General features: G+C 47.2%; 1 protein-coding gene and 1 pseudogene across 1 annotated transcript; both read right to left on the bottom strand.

Annotated features, from left to right (window-relative positions):
* Positions 1 to 1332: 1332 nt before the first annotated feature.
* Positions 1333 to 9296, bottom strand: LOC123038316 (agmatine coumaroyltransferase-2-like; annotated as a pseudogene).
* A 3005-nt stretch (positions 9297 to 12301) lies between these two features.
* On the bottom strand, positions 12302 to 13229 carry LOC123038315 (transmembrane protein 45A-like). Its single transcript, XM_044462167.1, has 2 exons — positions 12892 to 13229; positions 12302 to 12818 (listed from the first exon to the last, which is right to left on the bottom strand). The coding sequence occupies exons 1-2, from the start codon at positions 13227 to 13229 to the stop codon at positions 12302 to 12304; spliced, it is 855 nt and encodes a 284-aa protein (XP_044318102.1).
* Positions 13230 to 19631: the final 6402 nt, after the last annotated feature.

The raw sequence follows: 19631 nt of genomic DNA, 5'->3' as shown, positions 1-19631 counted from the left end.
TCCAGGGTTTCCCCAAGCCGGCCGCAAAGCATTGCCAATGGTATGAATATGGTACAGATTTCGGTAGAGAACCTTCCCTGCCAGCAACCAGTTCGCCGGAGCACCGTCCTGCCGGTCATCTATCACGAGAGGAGTTGCCTCTTCTTCGGATATATCCAGCTTGCCCAAAGCTTCCTCTAGTTTCTCCCTCGCCGATCTAGGGTTGTTCGAACCAGAGTCTCCTTGCGCCGTCTCCGCCGCGGTGGTGTAGCCATCACCCCGGCCGAGTGCTTGGGGCGGCCCGCCGATGAGTTCCGAGTTGCTTACTATCTTCATAAGTTTCTGGTAAATGTAGTATATATCTTCAGATGAAGGCTACAAATCACTTTATTTAGGGAATACTCAAATTGCAGAGATTTTTTCATTGATAATCTCTTGATAACTTGGATTACTTTTATTTCTATTTTTCTATCATGATTTTGTTTTTCAAGTTTGATTGAATATTGGTCCATTAATATCAATCTGCAAATTGATAGTACTATTTTCAGAAGATGGGTGCATAATAATATCATTAGTTAAAAAAATATTGGCTAGTCAGTCAAATACACAAACGGCAGATATACTCTTATTTTAGTCCTATTCAGAATCATTATCTTTGTGGTTTGAGCCTACAATAGTATTTTGTTATGCAGATTCAGCCAAACGTAGTGCTATTTTACATGGTTGTGCAACAAATCTCTTCTCTCCCAATAGCAATTCAATCAACCATAATTTCTCCTTTCTATGTATTTGAAATAGTTTCATGTTGTATGAGCAAAAACATGAATTTGGTTATGTTTTGTATGACAAAAAGAGCAGATGTAATCACCTTTAATATTTCATTCTCTTTGGATATGTAGAACAAATGTGAAGCTCGTGAGGGTGATAAGATCCAATGCACAATGTGAAAGTAGTGATATTCAATCTAACATGAAAAATAATGTGTTCCATAGGCAGCTTGCCTAGAGGGCCAGCAGATAATAACAATAAAATTGGGTGGCATTTATAATTGCATGGAGACATGCATGATGCCTACCAACAAATCTAAATCTGCATTTGTCCTTATACAAATGGAAATCATGTACATGCTCGACACATATTTTCGAATTAGAATAATAGTCACATGTATGTATATATTGTTTGGTATTATGTGGCAACACATGGGCACACATGTTTCTGAACAAATTATACCATATGCAAGAATAAGTATCAGAATGCCCTGGTTCCCATGTCAAGTCTAGCAACGGATTAACAACGTTACCATGCAAATTAATACCGCTATTGCCCTATGATACGGTAGAGACACGCATGCACCTAAAGCCGTGGGGCCACCACCAGCGGCACCGGCAGGGAGTAGCAGCACTTCTTGAAGTTGTCCATGGTGCGGCTGAACAATGGCACGTATGCGTCCACGCTCCCGTCGCCCACCAAGGACTTGACGACGTAGATGGCGCCGTCCACCGGCGCAGGACTGTAGCAGGGCCTGAAGAAGAAGGGTGCTCCACAGCCAAAGTCCAGCCCGGGGAACGGGATCGCTAGCAGGCTGTCCAGGTCAACATTGGTGCCCAGCCGGACCTCCGCCGCGTCCGCCGTCGGCACCAGCTTCTCCTCCTCCACCGCCCCGGAGCTCGCGAAGTCGATGAACGACCTGAAATAAGCGTCGTCCATCCGGGCCACCTCCCGTGATATGAGCTCCACGGCGTACCGCAAAGGCCGGTCTAGCAGCTGCCGCACCGTTGTCGTCGGCCACGCCCAGAGCACCACACTGCCAGTGTATCCCTCCGGCACCCGTGGGCGGCGCATCCGCGTTCGCCCGTTCACGGCGATTCGGATCCTGGTGGCCTGCCGCCCGTCAAGCCCGCGCGCCATGGTGATGCACCGCCAGAAGTGCCCCGCCAGGCACTGCAGCGTGGTGTACGACCGGGGGCCGCCCTCCGATACCAGCGACTTTAGCTCCATGATCCACTCCCGGCTAAAGTGCACCTTGTGTACGACCACCTCGTCGCCGGCGTGGACAATGCCGTCGCCACGGGTTCCCGGCTTCTCGTCACGAGGCTTGAGCTCCACGCCACGGTGCTCGAATCTGATCTGCGGCAGGGCCCGTCGCGCGAAGAGCGACATACGGTCATGGACCGGGACAGGGTCGATGGCGACGCCGCGAGTGGTCTGACCCCACGCGACCATGAAATTCCACATGGCAGGCCCATCGGCCACCTTGTGGTGCATGGTGAAGCCGAGGACCAGGGAGCCGCAGCGAAACCGCGTGGCCTGAACCAGCAGCAGCTCCTCGGCGCCGTCACAACTAGGGTATAGGCTCAGCACCTTGCTTCCAGAGGCCAGAAGCGCGACGGCGCCGCTGCCCAGCTCGGAGTCGGCGTTAGCGTCGATAAACCGTGCGCCGGCGTCACAGAGCACGATCGCGGGGCCGGCGCCGAGGCGGCCTGCCCATTCGGGGTACGCAGCCAGCGCCCTGGCGAGCGCCGCCTCGAGGGCGACGCTGGGTGGCGCGGGCGGGTGGAAGGCGTACACGTAGAAGATGTACTCGTCGTAGTTCACCCTGTCGAACACACTCAGTGGGATCACGTTGCCGCCGGCGCTACCATCTTTGCCGTAGTCGGGCTTCACGGACTTCGATGATTGCACGGTGATCTTCATTACTAACTACTCCACGGTGATCACAGAGTAGGATGATATATGTATTGGCCGCTTCATTATAATAAACTCAAATATGGTCACACCTGGCTACGTAACACTCACGAGGGTAATTTGATCAACATGGGATCTAGGGAATATGCTTGCGTTGCCGTTTGATTTATTGGCATCAAAAAGGCGGCAGCGGCGGCCGGACCGGCATGTCGTGTAGATTTGATGTGTTTATTAGCTTTAAAGTTTTAAATAGCCGGCTATAGCTCGCTATAGGGGTTTATAAGATTCATGTACAGTTGTAGGTATTTAAAACAATGGTTAGCCTCCCCGGGCTTGTCGCCGGCTAGTTGTACTATGTTGATTAGTATATATGTGGAGAAGCACCCGTTAAGCATGCTTCGAAGAGTAGGCAGGATTGTTGAACCTCGTTAACAAATATTGCCATCGTGTTGTGATTGTTTGTTCTTGTAGGATCGACCGTAAGCCTCTGACAATAATAACATGTATACATGCTTGCACTGTTTTTTTATTACCACCGAGTGACCATCACAGAGAGCGTGACACCGGCGACAGCTTGTAGGTAGAAGGTGAGTTGGAATTGTTTGGCAATTTTTGGCCGGCCACCGAAGCCATTGAGAGGAAGATCAATACGTCAACATCACATGCATGTCCAAGTCTAAGATGCCAGCTTCAGCATCTTCGAAGGGCCATGGCCTGCCGGCGCTGCGGACAGAGCTACAGCGCATGCAGCCAAGCTAACACGGCACGTCGAGCCACCACATACAAAGCTTCTTACACCTTTTGATTTCAACACATGTAGACTTCTGCTGACCAGACCAGTTGTTGCCATGGTCCAGAATCATGCTTTCAGAAGAACATAACAGGGCCCGACAAAAGGGCCATCCAATAATCCACTTCACGACGAGGGGAGGCTCTTGAATATCCACGTATTGAGGCCGGCTATTTTATTAATCCGTGTGGATTTATAACTTTAATATGGAATTATATCAGAGTGGAGGCCCGCTGGCTGAGGCGGGCAGCATGGACGACGTCCGGCATGGCGCAAGTACGGGGGCCGGCTTGTCTGTGTTGGTGCTCACCTTCGCGTTGTGCTTTCTTTGCGTGTGGCCCGTTCGTCAACTGGATCAACGCCTTTGACCACGGACATGATGGCATTCGAGCATGCTTCGTGATGGCCGTCGGTGGTCACTAGGTTGTATCATCCGGGTCCACCGGGACTGATAGAGACTCAAGTGTAGGCACTTTTTTCGTGGAAGCGCCGACCCAGACCCAGTGGCTAAAGTTGGGCAAGGAGTGGAAGGAGGTGCCTCTCGCTCCTCTTGCTGTGGTTGTGTGGCAGTGAAGTGGATGATTGACGGTGTCTAGGGGATGCCGGTGCGGCGAACCCGAATGTCGAGCTTCCCGGTTTGCTTTCTGACAGGTTCCGTGGTGGCTTTACTCTTGATTGTGTGGACGGCAAGGGGTGTAGCAACCGAAGGCTCTAGGCAGTTTCCAAATTTGATGTGGATAGGCTGCCCTCTTTGCCGTGGTGACCGGACTCCTCCTGTTTGCACCGGTAATTTTCCGATAATCCTACATCTACGTAAGGCCTACAAAGACTTCTTTTTTTTTGAAAGCCTATCGGTGTTTTATTTCACGGGCAAAAGAGTTACATCATTTATTACATAAGGAAGAATGAAATTGGGTGGATCTCCATCCCAATCAAAAGCAGACTGAGTATCATAAGAGCGCGCCAGATGGTGAGCAACTCGATTGGCTTCCCTAGGGCAGTGGGAGAAAGAAACTCCATCAATCATCTTGGCTCTCGCAAAGCAGTCAGCTAAAGTCGCAGAATAAGGGCCATAGATCTCCAGCTCCCCATTGCATGCCTGAATGAGCTCCAATGAATCGGACTAACATGTGATATGGGTGCAGCCCAACTTCTCAACTAATTATAGTCCTTTTAGCAGTGCAAGGGCCTCCGCCGAGGCAATATCAAAGGCCGTATGAAAAGGACTTGCAGCTCCTGCCACAGCCTCACCTGCACTATTACGTATGACGACCCCAACTGCACCTGAACCATCTTGACGGAAAGCAGCATCTGTATTTAATTTATAACACCCTCGGCTTGGCTTTTCCCACGTTATTTCATGTGGTTTACTGGAATGGGAAACAGCTCCAAAAATTGATGTTAGAGCCTGAATCGCAAAGGCCGTCCAGGGGGAATCCGCTACAGTTTCGCCCTTTGCTTCCCTTCTTTGCCACCATACATACCAACATGCAGCGGCTACTGACTCCTGTAATCCTAACATACCCAGGACATGCGACTTCCTGTTTGGGTTGCAAATAATATGCTCAAGTACTACTGATCCTGACATGTCTGCAATCCATGCATCATCAATGATATCCAGGAGCCCGAGCGCAGACCAAACCTTCCGTGCACGAGTGCATGTAAATAACAAGTGTCGGATATTCTCCAGACCCGACCGACAAATAGGGCATTGTGGTGAGACGGGTATGTGTCGCGAAGCAAGGATCGCCATGCCTGTAAATGTACCATGCAGAGCCTTACATAGAAACACCTTAATCTTACTTGGAATTTTTAGCTTCCATAAAATGTCCCACACCGGGTTCGGTTCAGTAGAGCCTTGCCCATCTTCTCTTCTTGTTTGTGCGCCGAACTGATGATCCCATTCAATGTGATAGGCAGAACGGACAGAGAACAAAATGTTTTTTGTCTTATACCATGCCACAAAATCTTCCTGTAGATGTGGACTCAACGGGATTGCAAGAATATTGTTCGCATCAATGGGTAAGAAAATATCTTTGATAAGTTGTTCGTCCCAGCTACCATTATGTTGATCAATCAACTCATCAACAGTACGCAAAATACAGTTTCCCCTCCTGGTAAAAACTTTCCTGGAATGACTATTTGGGATCCAATGGTCCTCCCAAATGTTAATTTTTTTCTCCTGAGCCAACTCTCCAAATGTGTCCACGCTTAAAAGTTTATAGTCCTCTGCCAGGTCTAAGAAGAGCCTTTTCTTGGACCTGCATTAAGTAATTTCCCATCAGGATAATATTTCACTCTCAAAACTTGAGCACAAAGTGAGTCAGGATTATTTAGCAATCTCCATGTCTGTTTTGAGAGCATAGCCATGTTAAACGAAAATAGATCTCGAAATCCCATGCCGCCCAACTTTTTTGGAACACATATTCTCCACCAAGAAAACCAGTGCATCTTCTTTTGATCCTTGGAATCTCCCCACCAAAAGGCAGACATAGCATCATTCATCTCTTTGCATAATGTTTTGGGGATATTAAAAACAACCATGGCAAACACTGGAATGGACTGAATTACTGCCTTCAAGAGAATTTCTTTCGCCCCTGTGGAAAGTAGCTTCTCCTTCCATCCCTTCAATCTTTCGATGATCCTTCCAAGCAAATAAACAAAACTATCACTTTTATCCAGCCCCACCATAGAGGGTAGGCCCAGGTACTTTTCAGAAATTGCTTCAATGTGGATATTGAGTTCAGTACACATATGGGCTTTTATTTCCACATCAACATTTGGACTGAAAAAAATACTGCATTTGGCTTCACTAATAAGCTGGCCTGAATTAGCACACGAAGCATCAAGCACCGATCTCAACGAGGTTGCATTAATCATATATGCCTTCATATGTATAAGGGAATCATCAGCGAATAGTAAATGAGATACTGATGGTGCATTTCTGCACACCCGAACACCCTCTATGCCACGAACCTCCTCTTGTTGAGCTAGAGCACTTGAAAGCCCTTCTGCACATAAGAGAAACAAATAAGGTGATAACGGGTCCCCTTGACGGAGGCCCCTGCTTGGCACAAACATATCTGTCTCTTGATCATTAAATCTAACTCTGTATTTAACTGAACTGACACATGCCATCAACAAGTCAATAAAATCACCATGAAAGCCGAGCCTACTCAACATTCTTTCCAAAAAGATCCATTCAACGCGGTCATATGCCTTGTGCATATCAAGCTTTACTGCACAATATCCTATCTTGCCCTTCTTCTTGCTTTTAATAGTATGCATACTTTCATAGGCAATGCGAATGTTGTCAGAGATTGATCTCCCAGGTACAAAAGCACTATGGACAGGAGATATTACTTCATCCAAAATAGCCTTTAAACGAAAACTATCATTTTAAAGATGATTTTATACAAGACATTGCATAAACTGATAGACCTGTACTGTGATATATTTTCTGGGGAATCCACTTTAGGTATTAGAACTATCACAGTATCATTCCAACCATCAGGAATAACTTTATTATTTATTGCGCTCAACACTTCACTTGTAAGTAAATCTCCAAAAACGTGCCAACATTTTTTAAAGAACACGGCATGCAATCCATGCGTACCTGGTGCTTTTGTGTCACCTATAGAGAATAAAGCCTTTTTCACCTCCTCCGCAGAGTATGGTTTCAGAAGCTCATTGTTCATGTTTTCCGTAACACAAGGCACGACATGATTTATGAAAACCGGGTCCGGTTCCTCAATCTCTGTAGAGAATAGACCAGCAAAATAATCTGAAATTAGAGGATTCAAATATGCCGTACCTTCTTGCCAAACACCCTGGGCATTCCTTAGTTTTTTAATACGGTTTCTCAGAGGTCTTGCTGAGGCAAAGTTCTGGAAGTACGCCGTGTTACCGTCTCCAAACTGCAGCCAATTCAGCCTGCTTCGTTGAGCCCAATACATTTCTTCCATCTCTAGTAATTTTTCTATCTCCATTGCTAGTTCCTCCTGCCTCGCTACATTTTCACTGGACAGTTCTCGCCTCGAGACCTCCTCCATCTCCTTTTTTACACTGCGAAGTTCATTCTTTGTTCCCGTGATTTTTAGGTGGGTGGGGCCCCCTTCCTCCTCCTTCTCTAATACTAATTACCCACGTTGCACTTATGTAAAACACGTAACATTATTTACGTAAGTATAGCATTGCCTGTGATTGTCCGAGCAAAAGCTCACGCTGTCTGATGCACCCGTGTTCGCCACATGTAAAGATTAAGAAGATACTCCCTCCGTTCCGAATTACTCGTCGCAGAAATAGATGTATCTAGAAGTAGATACATCCACGACGAGTAATTCGGAACGGAGGGAGTACAATTCAATAAAGAAGCTTCTCCAACATATATTCTGAATTTGCATCTACCAATTGCTCGCGCAATAGATAGAGTACAACAACAATTGTTGAGATCCGCCGGGATTGACAAAGTACAACGTAACACAACCGGCGCCTATGCATGCACCTAATAAGCACCTTCTTCGTCGGCCATGGGCGGCATGGAGGAGTAGCAGCACTTCTTGAAGGCCTCCATGGTGCGGCCGAAGAGGGGCACGTAGGCGTCCACGCTCCCATCACCCTCGAAGGACTGCACGATATACATGAATCCATCCACCGGCACGTTGCTGTACCCGGGCAAGAAGAAGAAGGGCCGGCTGCCGCCCAAGTCCATCTCGTAGAACGGGATCCCCAGCAGGCTGTCCACCTCCACGTTCGGGCTCAGCGTCACCTCCAGCGAGTCCGCCGTCGGCACCAGCTGCTCCTTCTCCACCTCCCCGGAGCTTGCGAAGTCGATGAACGACTTGAAGTAGGCGTCGTCGATGCGGGCCACCTCCCGGGAAATGAGCTCCACGGCGTCCCGGAGCGGCCGGTCCACCAGCTCCTGCGCGGTGGTCGTCGGCCACGCCCAGAGCACCACGTTGCCGGTGTACCCCGCGGGCACCCGCGGGCCGCTCATCCGCGTCCGCCCGTTAACGGCGATGCGCATCCTGGTGGTCGCGCCCGCGTCCAGCCCGCGCGCCTTGGTGATGCACCGCCAGAGATGCGCCGCCAGGCACTGCAGCGTGGTGCACGGTCTGGCGGCGCCCTCCGACGCCCTCGACTTGAGCGCCATGATCCACTCCCGGCTGAAGTGCACCCTGTGTATCAGCACCGCCTCATCGCCGGCGTGGGCTCCCGACTTGTCGCCGTGAGACTTGAACTCGTTGCCGCGGTGGTCGAACTCGATCCGCAGCGGGTTCCGTGGCGCGAATTGTGACGTCCGGTCGTGCACCGGGACGGGGCTGATGGCGACGCCGCGGGTGGCCTGCCCCCACGCGAACAGGAAAGTCCAGATGGCGTGCCCATCGGCCACCTTGTGATGCATGCTGACGCCAATAATGATGGAGCCGCACTGGAACTGCGTGACCTGGGCCAGCAGCAGCTCGTCGGCGCCGTAGCAGCGCGGGAACATGCTAAGCAGCTTGTCCCCCGTGGTCAGCTGCATGAGGCTGCTGGCGAGCTCGGCGTCGGCCGTCGCCTCGACAAACCACGCGCCGGCGTCGTTGAGCACGATGGCGCGGTTGCCATCGGCGTCCACGCCGAGCCGCCCGGCCCACTCGCGGTACTCGGCCAGCGCCTTGGCAAGCCCCGCCACGAGGACGTCGTTGGCCGGCGCGGGTGGGTGGAAGGCGCACAGGCCGGTGACGTACTCGTCGTAGCTCACCTTGTCAAATACGCTGAGAGGGACGACGTCGGTGGAGGGGCCGCCGCGGTCACCATAGTCAGGTTTCACGGGCATGGACGAGTGCACGGTGACCTCCATTATGTGATTTTACATGGCCGGCCGGCCGGCGTTTTGGAGCTCAAAATAGACGAGCTTGCTCTTGGATGGAGAGAACGTACAGCCTGCTTTTGGTTTGTTCTCCGGAGTGGAGCAGAAGGGAAGGGATACATATATATCTATTTAGTTGAGCTCTCCAATTAGAGCGGGATCATCTATCTAATTTTGACCGAGTCAACAATTTGTAAAGTTCTCTCACTCAATATTTTTATAATATACACTATGTTTTTTAATTTTTAAAATGTTACAATTAATTCAGGTCTTCAATTTGAATTTAGGTCATCCGATTTTAATCCGGTCAACAATTTTTCAAAGAGCTCCTCTTCCATTCCCTTGAGGTATGAAATTTTGAATTTGGTTCACGAGTTTGATCGGGCCAACGAAAAATCAACCAGCAGCAACCGGGCAATAAAAACTTATCAATCCTTCCCAGCATCTAGAAAAAGAAACGCCGCCATGTGATACTCTAGCACCAATATAGTACATGCAGCTACTGACGTGATTTTTTTTTGCCAAATAAGTATGAATTGATTAGCGGATAACACATAAACACACCGTGAAAGGCCCAAAAAATCACCGCATTATAAATAAAAATAAAATAACTCATCATCTCCCCCATAGGCCAAACTAAATATTTCATTAGTTTGAAAATATAAGGGGTATTCGTTTTTGAGAAGTCAAATTTCTTTAACTTTAACCAAGTTCAGAGCCAAAAAATTGACATCCACGATATAAAAAAACTGGAAATTCATTTTATGATGAATCTAATAATACCGATTTGATATTATGAATTTTGATATGCTTACCTACAAATATGATCAAACGTTGAGATGTCTAAATTTTAAAATTAGTAATACACCTTATAATTTGTACATAGTGAGTTATTTTGTTAAGAAATCCAACAACAACGACAGCGCGGCAAAGCACGCCCAACCCTTCTAGTGATTAAGTTAATAGCTCCATACAAGTTTTTCAATGGAGCTCCACCTTTTCTTCTAATGAGGGGGGTCCCTCCGATTTCATTTAACAGAAACCATCAAGTTTTACAAACTATTCAACAAAAATGAGAAAAATTTCCAGTCAAAAAAAATGAGAAAAATTCATAGCCTACAACACCCTAAACTATGGCAAACTTAACCATGATTCACTAATGAAATCCACCTGGAATTTCATATCATCTTCAGCAGGCAAAGAGAAGCAATCTTTGAGACATTGCTTATAAGACCAAAGGTTTTAGCTATTATGGTTATAAACAGTTCAATGATAACTATAGAATAACAGAAAGGCTATGAGCAACTTTTTCTTCTCCATAAGACCTTGCAATAAAGCTCCATCGCTGAGTTCTGAGCACACCAAAAAGCCAACCTTGCACTACACAAAACACATCACTTTGTTCTAGCACTTCTACGTACATTTCAACTTTCTTCATTTTTCCTGCTTTTTCTGGAAAACACTACAATCACTTAGCCATCTAGCAATCATATTAACAGGGACACAAGGGTTAGTAGTTTTAGCATTGTTAAAACAGTATTTTTTTTCTAATTTTCCAAATGTTCCAGAAGACCACAACTACTCTAGTAAAGATCAGATGTTTATCATCAACTCCAAATCTATCCAAGTGTTGAGCAAAGCATCAGCATTATAAGGAATATCAATCAAATTGAAAGCACATTTTATAATATTTCACAACATTCTGGCTAAGGAGCATTTCATGAAGAGATGATACCTTACTCAGACCAAAAATGAATTAATGTGTTTGTCCCGGATACTTGGGTTGGCTGACAACTAGCCACAGTACGTCAGCTAACCATTACGATCTGGTCGCCAAATAAGTAGGTACGACTAGTCATGTCATATATAAATAAAGCCGATGTAATAACATGTATCGTAGCTAGCTATAAGGAAGTACTAGTCTGTTAAGACATGGTGTACATTTTACTCTCAATTTTTGGAGCCTGTTCTACAGCCGGCTGTAAATCTACAACCCACCTCTCTTCTCTATGCTCGTCTCTCTCTTTCAACTCAACAAAAAAAATATTTAAATCGTTATGGCCCACTTAGATCACCATATTATACTTGCACTTTGTTTCGTACACCAAATCCAAAAGGAAGAACTTCAGCCTTTACCTTGGGGTTTGCGCCTGCGTGTGCTGATGACTGTGTTGTGGTTATCCCTCTTGTAAGATAAATCCTCTGTGCTGCTGGTTTGGCCTTGATTTTTGTCACTAGTTTTTAGCTCTTAGCTTGGTTGCCTGCAAGCGGTGCATGCGGCAGGAGGGTATTGCGATCATATACTCAACTAAGATCTGGACATGCAAGATGAACAAACCCAAGCGACAGAACTTCCGGACAGGAGAATCAAAAGGAAATATAACCACAATATTCTCCAGTTCAATGGTGGAATGAGTCGAGTCCAAAATAATTTACTTAGTCGCCAGTCAAGTAATTAAATATATACACTTGTCCAGATGCTGCGATCCAGCCTGTAGTTCTTGAACAGCCCGCCCATTCATTTCTGGCATGTACGTCGAGCATGTATAGTATAAGTTTTTTCTAAAGATTTCAATAAATGATCACATACAAAGCAAAATGAGTGAATCTACATTTTAAAATATATTTACATACATCCGTATGTTATTAGTCTATTTAAAATATCTAAAAAGACTTATATTTAAAAACGGAGGAAGTATAAACAAAGCCGATTTAATATCAGCGTGTATAGTATTAGCTAGTTATAAGGAAATACTACTCTATTAAGATATGGCGTACATTTTATTCTCATAAATTTTTTTGGAGTCTGTTCTATAGCCGGCTGTAAATCAACGACCCATTTCTTTTCTCTATACTCATCTCTCTCTTTTAACTCAAAAAAAAATTATAAATCCTTATGGCATGCTTATATCATCTTATTATACTTGCTCTTTGTTTCGTGCACCAAATCCAAAAGTTAGAACTTCAGCAGCGTTGCCCACTAAATCTTGCGCTCCTCAGCGGCGGCATTCAATATCCCCGACGTGCTTGTCGTTCGTCGTCGTTGTCAGGTCCGGGTGCCCAAACCTCGCCGTGGCGACGCTGTAGCACCCGAGCACATACACAAACACAAGGAACACGAGTCCGAATAGCTGCAAGTTTGCCAGCTGCTCGGCACGCTCCAGCACGGCGCCGTCGGGGCACTCGACGTGGGCGTCGGCGCCAGGGGCGGCGAAGCTGCGGGCACAACCAGCGGGGAGCGTAGGACCGTAGAGAGTGAACCCAGTCTGGAAGAACCACATACCCTGGACCGCGATGAGGGCGCCGGTGCCTAGGTCGGCAGCGAAGCTGGTTGGCAGGAGCGCACCGAGGACAATGGCTGCGATACAGAGGCCGATGAGGAGGAGGAGGAGGCGGTGGTAGTAGGCCTCCAAGCCAACGTGGGTGGTGGAGTGGAAGTAGAAGAGCAGGAACTCCGACGTGAAAGCGGTTGCAAACACCAGGCCCAGTGCGGTGTCCGACAGCGGCAGGTACCTGCACTCATTTCCATTGCTGAGAGCTTATGCCTTATGCTACCTCGAATAGTGTGCCAAGATGACTAACTGACCTCGTCGTGTGGGAGAGGAGGGCGAGCGCGCCGAAGAGGAAGAACATGAGCAGCATGCCGGCGTGCTCGAGGCCGTTGAGGTGCGCCGGGTCGACCCCGCGGCCGGTGAGGACGCGGAGCGGGTTGGAGTAGAAGAGCTCCATGCACATGTCCAGGAAGGCGCCCCCGGTCACCACGTACAGCTCCAGGAGCCGCGGCCCCGCTGAGAAGGGGCTCCAGGCACGGATGCGGAACGCCGGCGGGTCGGCGGCGAAGCGTGCGATGGACGCCCACACCCGCCACAGGCCCACCGCCAGCAGCAGCGAGCCCGGCAGTGCGTGCCCCACGAAGTCCCCCATTGACGGACGATCACTGCGATGACTAGTTGGGGTCCTCAAACTGCCGTCCTTGATCCGCTCCGGGTGGGATGAATCAATTAATCCAGTCCTTCAATCTCCTCGCCCACCTCGGAGAAAGCAGCAAGAAGTCTAATCCTCGAGCAGTGCAACGAATGGAGAGGAGGCGAAGATAGCAAAGCTACCCGTGGCCATGGACTAGCCACAGTTAGAGTAACTTTAGCAGTAACATCGACTCTAATTCAATAAATTTACTTATGTGGCAATAAGTTAATAAAGAAAGAGGTAGTTGTAATAACTTAGCTAGTTATTGTAACATCACATGTCCCAACGCAATATGAGTCTATAATCTAATAAATGAATCTTTGCATGTTATCACATTTAAGTTACTACCCACTATGAAGGTAGTAACATAGTCTAGGAATATGCGTATATTACTAGTGTATATTACTCTCCACTGTGGCTAGTCTGATTTGGTTTCACGTGTGTACAATAAGAGCATCTTCAACAGCCGCCCAACGCGCGACGCACTAAAAACTACTTTGCAGTGCGTCCATCGCATGGTTTGGTGCGACGGGCAGCGCTGACTCCAGCAGCCGCGCTAAAATTTAGAGTGCGCACGTAGCTCCAGCAAGCGCGCTAAAATGCAGCACGCGCTCACACGAACACTTTGGACTAGGTTGCATAGATATAACATAAACGGTACATAGTTCATCATAGCATCGATAAAACGATACATATATATTTTACATAGTTCATAGCATAGATAGATAAAACTACGGTGCAACTACATAAAAACTACAATGCAACTACATAATTCAAACTACAATGCAAGTACATAATAAAAACTATGGTGTAACTAGATAAAAACTATGATGCAACTGCAACTACTCCGGATTGTCCTCGTCATCATCATCCTTGCTGGTGTTGTCCGAGGTATCGAGCCAAATGTCCTCCCAACAAAGATCATTATCCTCAAAGATCGACTCCCCACCCGCTTCAACGATATCACACTGCGATATGGCCAGTGCCTTCCGCCGACGCCTGTCCGCCCGCTACGCGCGTCGCCTTGCCGTCCTCTCCGCCCAGTAGGTGCGCTCGTTGGCGACGTCCTCCGGGTGGCGTCGGCGCCACTCCGCCATGGCTCGCTCGTCCTGCTCGACGATGAGGAGGCGGCGTTGCCGCCGCCGATGCTCCTCATGGTCCTGGACCGTGATAAGACAAGGCAGAGGGGCGACGGCCTGCACCTGCTCGCGCATGTAGACGTCGCGGAAGTTTATCTGCGACGGAAGCCTCTCGAGACGCCACGCCGCCGTGTCGTACGTGCGGGCGGCCTCGTGCACTGTCTCGAACGTGCCGAGGCCGAGCCGAACATCGCCAGACCGGATCTCGACGTAGTAGGTGCCGCCGAGGTGCTCGCGGATGCCACGGTAGCTAGACCATCCCCGGCGGCGCGGCGGCATGGTGGCGCGTCATGGCGGGGCGAGGAAGCAGAGAGCAAGCGGCAGAGGGAGCGGGGTGAGCGCGCTTGGCAGCGTGGAGGTCGCGTGACGAGCGCCGCAATTTATAGACGCGCCGGAGCTGCCGCCTTTTCTCGCGCGTGGGCAATCGTTTTCCGCGCGCGCTAGTTTGCCGCAACCGGTGAAGCGCGCGAAAAATGTCCTGCGCGCGCTAAAGTGATAGTTTACCGCGCGCGTGTTTTTTAACGCTGCTGTTGGAGATGCTCTAAGAACCAAAACTTTAAATAACACACTAATTAAGCCTCTTGGCGGCGTCTCGGCTCAAAAGCTATGAAACGCCGGCTATAGTGTGATAAGCCTCATTTAGCATTTGAGTATAAATCGATAAAAATGAACAATAAAAGAACTACTTGCTCTACAAAAGAACTAGTATTGTAGATACTTAGATACAGCAGAATCAGGAGCATTCGTTCATTGAAATATAGCAGAATTGCAAGCCCAAATATCTATGAAGAGAGGCTAGCATTTACTAGGATGTTGTTTTTGTAAGAGCATAGGGTTACAAAGTGATGAAGATCCAGCAACAGTCTGGTTCTTGCAAGCTACAAAGATGTTCATCAGGATTACTTGCAATCTGGTTTCTGCAAGCTACAAAGATTTTCGGAATTACTACTTATCTAGTAGTGCTAATGTTGAAAAGAGGTTATGAAGTAGTCCAGACTCTACATACACGTGATGGACATTGCACTACTGGAATCGCGATATACGCCGAGTGCCACGGACACGGCAAAGGGCCTATCCACACCGGCAAAGCCTTTGCCGAGTGCTACACTCGGCAGAAGCCACCCGACGTACACCTCTCAGGCAGACAGGAATTTGCCGAGAGCCAGGGTACAGGCACTCGGCAAAGACTATGATGAGAGCCAAACAATACAACTCGGCAAAATAAAGTGACTTTCGCGTCGGCTGGTTCCGTCAGTTGTTTGCCGAGAATGGCTCTCGGCAAAGATGCCACAACCAACCGCCAGCGCATGGCACTTTGCCGAGAGTGGCTCTCGGCAAACCTGCCATAGCCAATTACCAGCGTGCCACTTTGCCGAGAGCTGCTCTCGGCAAAGATCTGTTCCCAGACAACTTTTTACCGCTTTCCCCCAAATCCCTGCCGCAAAAATATATATACAATATGTTGTGAATGCAGTATTTCAAAAAATTTCCTACGATCACGCAAGATCTATCTAGGAGATGCATGGCAACGAGAGTGGGAGAGTATGTCTACATACCCTCGTAGACCGAAAGGGGAAGCGTTATGAAACGCGGTTGATGCAGTCGAACGTCTTTGCGATCCAACCGATCAAGTACCGAACGCACGGCACCTCCATGATCTGCACACGTTCAGCTCGGTGACGTCTGTCGTACTCTTGATCCAGTTGAGGCCGAGGGAGAGTTTTGTCAGCACGACGGCGTGATGACAGTGATGATGAAGTTACCAATGCAGGGCTTCGCCTAAGCACTACAACGATATGACAGAGGTGGAATTCTGTGGATGGGGGCACCGCACACGGCTAAAACAATCAATTTGTGTGTCTATGGGGTGCCCCCCTACCCCGTATATAAAGAGGTGGAGGAGGGGGCCGGCTAGCCACCTTGGGTACGCCCCCAAGGGGGGAATCCTACTCCTACTACGAGTAGGATTCCCCCATTTACTAGTCCTACTAGGAGGGGGAAGGAAGGGAGAGAGGGGAGGAAGGAAAGGGGGGCCGACCCCCCTCCCAATTCGAATTGGGCTTGGGGGGGCCTCCCCTTGGCCTTCTCCTCTCTCTTCCACTAAAGCCCATGTAGGCTATTAAGCCCGGGAGGTTCCGGTAACCTCCCGGAACTCCGGTAAATGCCCGAACTCATTCGAAACCATTCCGGTGTCCAAACATAACCTTTCAATATATCTTCATGGACCATTTCGAGACTCCTCATCATGTCCGTGATCATATCCGGGACGCCGGACTACCTTCGGTACATCAAAACACATAAACTCATAATACCGATTGATTTCTACCTTCTTCATTTCTTATCCATCCTTTGCATATTATAGTTTATCATGAAGCTCTTGTAGCTTGGTGGTAGTGATTGAAGAACTCTGTCAATGACACTATCATCGGGAAGATTAACTCCCAGCTGAGTCAAGTGGTTGTCGTACCTAGACATTCTGAGTATGTGTTCACTGATAGAACTATTCTTCTCCATTTTGTAGCTGTAGAACTTATTGGAGACTTCATATCTCTCAATCCGGGCATTTTATTGAAATATTAACTTCAACTCGTGGAACATCTCATATGCTCCATGACGTTCAAAACGTCGTTGATGTCCCGGTTCTAAGTCGTAAAGCATGGCACACTAAACTATCGAGTAGTCATCAGCTTTGCTCTGGCACACGTTCTTAACGTTGTCAGCAGCATCTGCAGCAAGCTTGTCACCCAACGGTGCTTCCAGGACGTAATTCTTCTGTGCAGCAATGAGGATAATCCTCAAGTTACGGACCCAGTCCGTGCGATTGCTATCATCATCTTTCAACTTAGCTTTCTCTAGGAACGCATTAAAATTCAACGGAGCAACAGCACGGGCCATATATCTACAACAACATAGACATGCAAAATACTATCATGTACTAAATTCATGATAAATTAAAGTTCAATTAATCATATTACTTAAGAAATCCCACTTAGATAGACATCCCTCTAATCATCTAAGTGATCACGTGATCCATATCAACTAAACCATGGCAGATCATCACGTGAGATGGTGTAGTTTTCAATGGTGAACATCACTATGTTGATCATTTCTAATATATGATTCATGCTCAACCTTTTGGTCTCAGTGTTCCGAGGCCATATATGAATATGCTAGGCTCGTCAAGTTTAACCCGAGTATTTTGCTTGTGCAAAACTGGCTTGCACCCGTTGTATGTGAACGTAGAGCTTATCACATCCGATCATCACGTGATGTCTCGGCACAACGAACTTTCGTAGCGGTGCATACTCAGGGAGAACACTTATACCTTGAAATTTAGTGAGAGATCATCTTACAATGCTACCGCCGTACTAAGCAAAATAAGATACATAACGGATAAACATCACATACAATCAATATAAGTGATATGATATGGCCATCATCATCTTGTGCCTTTGATCTCCATCTCCAAAGCACCGTCATGATCACCATCGTCACCGCCTTGACACCTTGATCTCCATCGTAGCATCATTGTTGTCTCGCCAACTATTGCTTCTACGACTATCGCTACCGCTTAGTGATAACGTAAAGAAATTACATGGCGATTGCATTTCATACAATAAAGCGACAACCAAATGGCGCCTGCCAGTTGCCGATAACTGTGTTACAAAACATGATCATCTCATACAACAATTTATATAATCATGTCTTGACCATATCACATCACAACATGCCCTGCAAAAACAAGTTAGATGTCCTCTACTTTGTTGTTGCAAGTTTTACGTGGCTGCTATGGGCTTAGAAAGAACCGTTCTTACCTATGCATCAAAAACCACAACACGGTATAGTGCTTGCTTTTTGATCTTCATAAAGAACCCTGTTCATTGAATCCAATTCAACTAAAGTTGGAGAAATATCACCCACTAGCCACCTGTGTGTGAAGCACATCGGTAGAACTAGTCTCGCGTAAGCGTACGCGTAATGTCGGTCTGAGCTGCTTTATTCAACAATACCGCTGAACCAAGAATCAACTAGTGACGGCAAGCAATATGTATATACCCACGCCCACAACTCCTTTGTGTTCTACTCGTGCATATAACATCTACGTACATACCTGGCTCTGATACCACTATTGGAGAACGCAGTATTTCAAAAACTTTCCTACGATCACGCAAGATTTATCTAGGATATCCATAGCAACGAGAGGGGGATAGTATGTCTACGTACCCTCGTAGACCGAAAGCGGAAGCGTTATGAAACACGGTTGATGTAGTCGAACGTCTTCGCGATCCAACCGATCAAGTTCCGAACGCATGGCACCTCCGTGATCTACACACGTTTAGCTCGGCAAGTCTCTTTACTTGTTCCGTAATGCATCATCCCGCAACTAACTCATTAGTCACATTGCTTGCAAGGCTTATAGTGATGTGCATTACCGAGAGGGCCCAGAGATACCTCTCCGATACACAGAGTGACAAATCCTAATCTCAATCTATGCCAACTCAACAAACACCATCGGAGACACCTGTAGAGCATCTTTATAGTCACACAGTTATGTTGTGACGTTTGATATCACACTAAGTGTTCCTCCGGTATTTGGGAGTTGCATAATATCATAGTCATAAGAACATGTATAAGTTATGGAGAAAGCAATAGCAATAAACTAAATGATCATAGTGCTAAGCTAACGGATGGGTCAAGTCACATCATTCTTTAATGATGTGACCCCGTTCATTAAATGACAACTCATCTCTATGGTTAGGAAACTTAACCATCTTTGATTAACGAGCTAGTCAAGTGGAGGCATAATAGTGACACTCTGTTTGTGTATGTATTCACGCATGTACTAAGTTTCCGGTTAATACAATTCTAGCATGAATAATAAACATTTATCATGATATATGGAAATATTAAATAACAACTTTATTATTGCCTCTATGGCATATTTCCTTCACAATACACAAACAAGTATTTCAAGTCTCAATGTCTAACAACAAACTCACATAACCATTACATCAAATAGTTCACACGAACTTCTTTTGAGATCAAAAGGTAGTTCTTTAGTACAAATGCCTACTTACTAAACAATAAAGTTCTGGCTAGCATATGAAGTGAACCATCAAGATAAAAGCAACACCACAATTATCACAAACTGAAGAAGAATTATCAAGTCCTTCCAACCAACGAACTTGATAAGCCAATTCTGGCTAGCACATCCAGTGAA

Source organism: Triticum aestivum, chromosome 2A, assembly GCF_018294505.1.
Source record: "Triticum aestivum cultivar Chinese Spring chromosome 2A, IWGSC CS RefSeq v2.1, whole genome shotgun sequence".
Classification (NCBI taxonomy): domain Eukaryota; kingdom Viridiplantae; phylum Streptophyta; class Magnoliopsida; order Poales; family Poaceae; genus Triticum; species Triticum aestivum.
This window is presented reverse-complemented; position numbering and strand designations above follow the sequence as displayed.